General features: G+C 35.6%; 1 protein-coding gene across 1 annotated transcript; it reads left to right on the top strand.

The window, feature by feature from the left end:
- Positions 1-3026: 3026 nt before the first annotated feature.
- On the top strand, positions 3027-6390 carry LOC133782472 (tryptophan synthase beta chain 1-like). Its single transcript, XM_062221791.1, has 5 exons — positions 3027-3440; positions 4224-4580; positions 4913-5355; positions 5455-5549; positions 5870-6390. The coding sequence occupies exons 1-5, from the start codon at positions 3102-3104 to the stop codon at positions 6043-6045; spliced, it is 1410 nt and encodes a 469-aa protein (XP_062077775.1). The 5' UTR covers positions 3027-3101; the 3' UTR covers positions 6046-6390.
- Positions 6391-7614: the final 1224 nt, after the last annotated feature.

Here is a 7614-nt window from a genome sequence, read left to right as displayed (position 1 = left end):
AACTAAAAACACGATCAATTAAACAAATAAATAATTAAGGAAGAAAAGAAGAACATATATTTTTTACGTGGTTCAGTAGTTAAATCTACTTAATCCACGAGTCACTTTTATTTATCTGTATGAGTTAAAGCTTTGAAAACAATTTCACAGAGTTTTTTGTGTACAAGAATTGAGCATCCAGAATAAATGACTACAATCCACGTATTTATAGACCTGGTTACAGATATTGCTTCCCATCTTTTTAGGGAAATGTACGCCCTAAATATCTACGGGTTATTAGCGAGCCGGAAAAGGGCATAATTCCATCAGCCACGTGGAAGCCACCTACCCGGAGCTGCTGTTACAAGTCTCTACCTCTTTAGCTCGAGATAGCCAAAGGTTTAGTGAGATTACTAAGGCATCGGGTCAGCAGTGTGGACACCACGCACTGAGACTACATCAAGCTCGGGGTACGAGCTTGAGTTGACACCGCCGGCCCTTTATAAAGTCAACCACGCAATGTAAACATGCATATATCAGACATTACGTGTCTATCCCATTCTTGAATTCTCGGACACGCAGCATAAACGTGCGTGTTCAGGTGCCCCACGACTGGTTTGGGCCATGCGGCCCATTATCCCCTTACCTATTGATTAAACCACACTTCATTGTCAGGTTTTAGGAATTAATAATGAATGTCACAGAAGTGACATGATGGGTAAGAAGGTCACGGGATGACCTCCTTTGCCAACACCCAGGTGTTCTCTCCCTATAAATATGGAGACCCTGGGAGTTGCAAAGGGTTGGCTTCTAATTTGTAAAGAAATACCCTGTAAGAAATATCAGAGATATATCAGTAATATTGGCTGGTGGACTAGAAGGATTTTAACCTTTGAACCACCTAAAAAAGTATTTGAGTTATAATTTTCCTTTGAGATCATTCATCTATTACGGTTCATCATTTAGCACTAATCCCTCTCTTTATTCATATAATTATCTGTTGCCGAAGAACTGCGTCAATAGGAAGTTACAACCTAATTTATTTGAATTCAAAATGCAAGTAAATAGAAATTAAATGCATTACTTAAATAAATATCCCTTAAAGATAGGGTTGTTTACACACTTTATTAACCAAACCCACGCAAATAGGAATTTAGAACTGTTGACCCTTGATTTGGCCAACGACACGGAGTCAAAATAACGACAGGAAATGAGATGAAAATAAAAAGAAAATTAAATGGAAAGTAAATAACACAATCGATTTATAGTGGTTCGGCCCCAATAAGATGGTAATGACCTACGTCCACTTAGTGTTCTTATTGATATTGAATCCCAATAATGTGATCAAAGAACTAGGGTTCTTAATTTTCACAAGCCTTGGGAGGATTACAATTTCGGTGGATAATCACACTATGCTTTTCTCTCTGAATACCAATATTAAAAGTTCCAAAGTCAAAAGTCCCTTCCTTGAGCCCTCCTATTCTTATTTATAGGCTCAAGAGGGTTACATGGGCCGATGGGCCTTAATTACAATAAAGATCAGCATATCAAGGTAATAAAATGAAACATTATAAATGTAATTATTACAAGATTGCGTATCCCAAAGGAAGTAAATGAGAGTATGCAACCAGACTGGTCGCACCTAATCAAGAGACTTGACGAATCAATAATTATCTGGTCGATGGTCGAACAGGATCTCTTCACTCGAAACCGCCACATGCCAGCCACGTGTAAGAAAACCTTGCCATGTCATCAGGAGCCATTTTTGGGTAAACAACAACTACATTCCCGTATGTTGCTTTAACGTGCTTTCGAGCTTGCTTATTGCTTCGAGCTCAACATTTCCAGTAACATCGCCTCCTTTTCTGATCAATCTTTCGAAACTACCTTTCGGAGGAAACCTCTGCTTTCGAGCTCACAGTTCATGCTCGAGTGCCAATGATATGACACCTAAGAACTTGTTGATTATTTGTACAAGTAATCATGCTGAATACTTTGACTACTTTCAATATTTTCACTTGCGAGCCGATATTTCGAGGCTACTAATTCATTCTCGAAATTTGGGTGTAACATTATCGATACGTGTAAAAGGTACTTTGCTCTTGGAAATTAGTTTTTGTTTTATCTTGTAAACATTCACACACCTTATTAAAACATAGGGAAATTCTCAAATACCCTCCCCCCCCCCCCCCCCCCCCCTTAATAAGAGAAGTAGTAGCATTCCTCTTTGAACACCTAAGTAGTTATAATTTTAATCTTTTTATATGACTGTATACATTGTAGTTATAGTAGACATTTCAGGAAATTTCGAATAATTTACAATACCAAAATCAAGATTCAAACCTTATGTGTACACATGGGTATAAAAAAAATAAGCAATTACACAATAATCATGTAATTGTAGGCAATTAAAGTGCTCCAATTACATGTTCCAATTCTCATGACCGAATTAGGTGTAATTACTAAATATTATTATTTTTAAATAGTAATTAATATATAATATTACATTTTACTGTGTAATTACTAACTGTCTTGCAAAATATGATATTACAAATTCATATGTAATTATCACTTGGCATCTAAACACATTTTATAGGTGTATTTGACAACCACATTGTAATTGAAATTTGGTGTAATTTGGGGTGATTACATATAGAAGCCATGAACTAATGTAATAGAATGATAATTTTCATTTTTACCTTTTAATAAATTTACCATTTAAGACGTTTTATTATTATAATTATTGATAGTATTAGCCTTTCATATAATAGTATAAGCCATAAATGCATTAAGTACTCACCAACCATTTACTTATTTTGCAATTGCAGGGTGGAAAAAAAATACATTTACTTATTTTGTTTTAGGCTTTTTCAGAAAGACAGAATCGAACAGTTAAAACAAGGTGGGTCCCACTACGATCCAGTTGGCATAAAATGAAAATAATCGACGTTACTTCTGTAATATCCACTAACATTTTTATATATATTTTTTCTCAATAAATAAAAAAATGCTTATAAATATATACGTATAAACCCTCCACAAAGCATGAATTTACATTATTCTAGCAATCAACTAAAAATTTACATAAAAGTACTCTCTCTCTAAGGTGAAAGCAGCAAACAATGGCAGCCTCAACGTGTTCTTCTTCCGCCATTTGCAATCCCCCAAAGCTTCCCAAACTCCCTTTTTCTTCGTCTTCATCTTCATCTTCGACCTCCGTTTCCCAATTGTCCTTCAAGTTTCGTAAAATTACTTCCCGTGCCACCAGGACCTCCATCTCCTGCACCCTCATCCGCGACTCAGTAATGCAGGACCTGCCTCCGACTCTAGATCTTCCCCGACCCGATTCCTTTGGGCGTTTCGGTAAGTACGGTGGCAAGTACGTCCCTGAAACTCTCATGTACGCGCTCACCGAGCTCGAAACCGCCTTTCAATCCCTCGCTGGCGACGAAGACTTTGAGGTTCTTATTCACAATCCCTTCTTTGCTTTTGTTTTATATTTCATCTTGGTGTGTTGCTAGAACTGAATTTGAATGTGTTGTATATTTATATATAATAAAATTTGGGTAAAATATTAGTTTTGGGGGGAAATGAAGATTAAGATAGTGAAAGAAATGGGTGGAAGTAATCCATGATTTTGGTTTAGTTTTCTGAAATTTGTATTGTTGTAATACACATGATTTTCTAGAAAAAAATTAAAAGACAAAAAGAATGAAGATTTTGTAATTTGCTTTAGCTTGCTGGGAAAGGTTGTACTTTTAGTTTAAAATGAGGCTTGTCTTGAAATCGTGGATTTTATAATAGTGACTTTCACTGAATTGTATCAGTTTGAGCATTTCGATTAATCATATTGTTCTTTCGGTTTTGTGTGTTTTCATAATTTATTAGTATGCTGTTTGTGAGTTTTCCATTCGATTTCCATATGTTCCGTGAGCATTTCCTTGAGGGCATTGTTGGTGGCAAGGATGGGCTTGTGAAAGTCTAACTTTTGCAGACATCAAGCTCGAATCCTAGTAGCTGCAAAAACCCCCAACTATCCCATGTGGGGTTAGTTGGGGAGAGGCCATCCACACTTCCCCAGTTATAATATGTATATACATCTATAGTTAGATGTTCCATAAGCATTTTAGCAATTTACGAAGGTGGCCCCTGTTGTGAGTTGCCTTTGAATCTGAATAACTGTACTGTATATGTAATTTATCATGATTAAATAACTTTTTAGATTAATTTTCTTGATGTTGTAGAGAGAATTGAATGGGATTTTGAAGGACTATGTTGGTCGGGAGAGTCCTCTCTATTGCGCAGAGCGGTTGACTGAGCATTACAAACGTGCTGATGGGAAAGGACCTCATATTTATCTGAAGAGGGAAGATCTCAATCACACTGGTGCTCATAAAATCAATAACGCCGTAGCCCAAGCTTTGCTTGCCAAGCGTCTGGGCAAGAAACGTATCATTGCTGAGACTGGTGCTGGTCAGCATGGAGTTGCCACTGCCACTGTATGTGCTCGGTTTGGCTTGGAATGCATCATCTATATGGGTGCCCAAGATATGGATAGACAATCACTTAATGTTTTCAGAATGCGGCTTCTTGGGGCTGAGGTTTGTTTTCTGTATACCTAATTTTTCTGGTGTTGAAAGTAAGATTATTTTTCTTTTTCTCATATCCTGATAAGAAAAATATGAAGGCAGTTGTCTTCTACTTGACTTTAGCAACAAATGTAATGGATCTTTAGTCTTCATCAGCAATTTCCTCCTTTTCAGTTTTTGTTTCTGCCTGATGTTCCTTCCTCTGTAATGATGAACTTAAATTTAAAGGACAACACACTTTCCATTTCTACTAGTGGATGAATATTTAAACAAATCACTGCTTCTGTTTTTTTTTCTCTTTGTTTATAGAGCGTATTTTGAAAACTATGTTTCTCTTCATATAGGTGAGGGCAGTCCATTCTGGGACAGCCACATTGAAGGATGCTACATCAGAAGCTATAAGGGACTGGGTGACTAATGTGGAGACAACCCACTATATTTTGGGCTCTGTTGCTGGGCCTCATCCGTATCCCATGATGGTCAGGGAGTTCCATAAAGTGATTGGTAGAGAAACAAGAAAACAAGCACTAGAGAAATGGGGTGGAAAACCTGATGTGCTGGTAGCATGTGTTGGTGGCGGTTCAAACGCCATGGGACTATTCCATGAGTTTGTTGAAGACAAGGAAGTTAGGTTGATTGGTGTTGAGGCAGCTGGTTTTGGATTGGACAGTGGTAAGCATGCTGCAACATTGACCAAAGGTGAAATTGGTGTGTTGCATGGTGCTATGAGCTACCTACTACAGGATGATGACGGACAGATAATTGAGCCTCATTCTATTAGCGCAGGGTATGAGAATTTAATGGAATTCTTGTCAATATTATTTTACTTAATTTTGTGTGACTTACACATTTTTGACTTTTAACTAAATTCATGTGTTGCATTTAGCTTGGATTACCCTGGGGTTGGACCTGAGCACAGTTTTCTCAAGGATATTGGACGTGCTGAATACCATAGTGTTACTGATGATGAAGCATTGGAAGGTATGAATATAGGATCCCAGAACATTATTTTGCTATAGGAACTAAATGCTTTTTGACATATGCAACATTATCATTGATGCTCATTGTCCCTAGTTGACTTTTTATTTCATTTCGAAGCTTACTTTCAATTTGGATAACAAATAACTAACTATTGTGCTTTTATCATTTACTAGTCAGTCCATGTCCCAGAAACACCCATGGCGTTCTACCTATTGCTACCATTTTTTATTTATTTTGATGTATAACTTCTCTCAGTCCAAGTCAAATCCTCTATTCCTATCAACATTTCCTTGTTTAACATAATTCCTTCGTTTGTGCAGCTTTTAAAAGGCTATCTCGGCTAGAGGGCATTATCCCAGCTTTGGAGACTTCTCATGCACTTGCTTACTTGGAAAAGTTGTGCCCAACTCTCCCAGATGGAACCAAAGTAGTACTCAATTGCAGTGGTAGAGGGGATAAGGATGTTCATACAGCCATCAAGCATTTGCAGGTTTGATGTTCCATATCAAATGAACCAAAGGGTCATCTCCGTTTTGAGTATCCTAGAGCTTTTATTTCAAGCTCTCCTCTGCTTTAGATCCTGCGTTTTGAGCAAGTCAGTGAAGCTACTTAGAGGCTGCTTTTCTTTATTTCTTTCTGGTGGAAATATGTCATTATTTTTTTATAGGTAATGTGAAAATGCCTTTCTAGTTTCCTTTTAGTTTGTAGTCACAGAGGATAGGATGCTTTATTGTTTCTTTAAAATAAAGTTCTTTGACAGAATGCTATACTTGGCGATGACCAAACAGATTTTGTGATACTAAGTTGAAATTATTCTATCAAGCATGGAAAGATTTTTTTATTTTTTTAAAATCATGCTGAATCATTTTATAAATTTGAGTAGGCAATTCATGTCATCTTAATAGAACTTTTCTATTCGAATTTCCTTCATTGGTCTTAATGAGGAAGATAGGGACCTCCAATTTTTCTACAGTTTATCCATTTATTAAACTCAGCATCGTTCATAAACCTCAATCCCTAACCGAACTGTGCAACTAACCGCACCAAATCCTTGCAACACAATTTCTACATTTTTTTTTGGAAATAAAAAAGAAAACTGTTAGAAAGTAAGTTAAAAGAACCATATACAGTGATCTACCCATGTCTTTCCTTTGCTTCTTAATAATTTTTAGGAAATTTCTCAAATAAATTACTTTTTGCATGCATATTCTTTTATAAATTTGACTTGGCTTTAACTTTTTCCAAACCGATTAAAAAATTGGATACAATGGCACATTTTTCTATGATTGTTGTAGTTCGAGAGATTTTTAGGACGCAAAAAATTTCGAGAGCAAAATTGTAAAAGATCAGTGGAAAAAATCTTATTTGTCCTTTGCTTTTTATTTAAATACATACAGAGGATCGATTACAGTACATTTATTTCGGTGAATTTTATTTTTATTTTGAGCAACTAGATAGATGTAATCCCAAATGTTCAAGAAATTCCTACAAATGTTCAAGAAATTATGAATAAATAATGGTACCGAAAATAAGGTTCAAACAACTTATTGTATTCGTGCTTATTTTTTGTATATGCGTTTAAAAATCAACTATATGAACTTTGTTTTCGGCACTATAAATTATTCAGAATTTCTTGAAAATTTGCAGGGTGTCTTAAATGATTATAATGTACACTGTCATAAAAAAAAATTTGAATTTTTTTTTATTTAAGTGTAGAAAATACAAATTGGCTGCACTGGTGTTATAAAAAAAGCGAATGCACCGTAGTCGATCCATATATATATTTAGTGTATTTCTATGGTGCAATTCACAAAAGAGCTTTTTGTTTGCACCCCATGAATGGTTTTCGGCACGAAATTTTTTTATGACCGTGTATATTGTAGTTATCTAGAGCATCCTGCAAATTTTTAGAAAATTCTCAATAGTTTACAGTACCAAAAACAATGTTCAAACAAATTGTTGCACGCGTGACTATTTTTTTATGTGCGTGAAAAACAATATATTTAAACATTTTTTTCGGTATTGTAATTGTTTCAAAAGTTTAAATAATTTTATTTTAAATTTA

Source organism: Humulus lupulus, chromosome 6 (genome assembly GCF_963169125.1).
Source record: "Humulus lupulus chromosome 6, drHumLupu1.1, whole genome shotgun sequence".
In the NCBI taxonomy this organism is placed as follows: Eukaryota; Viridiplantae; Streptophyta; class Magnoliopsida; order Rosales; family Cannabaceae; genus Humulus; species Humulus lupulus.
Note: the sequence above shows the minus strand (reverse complement) of the source record. Positions and strands in the feature narration are given on the sequence as shown.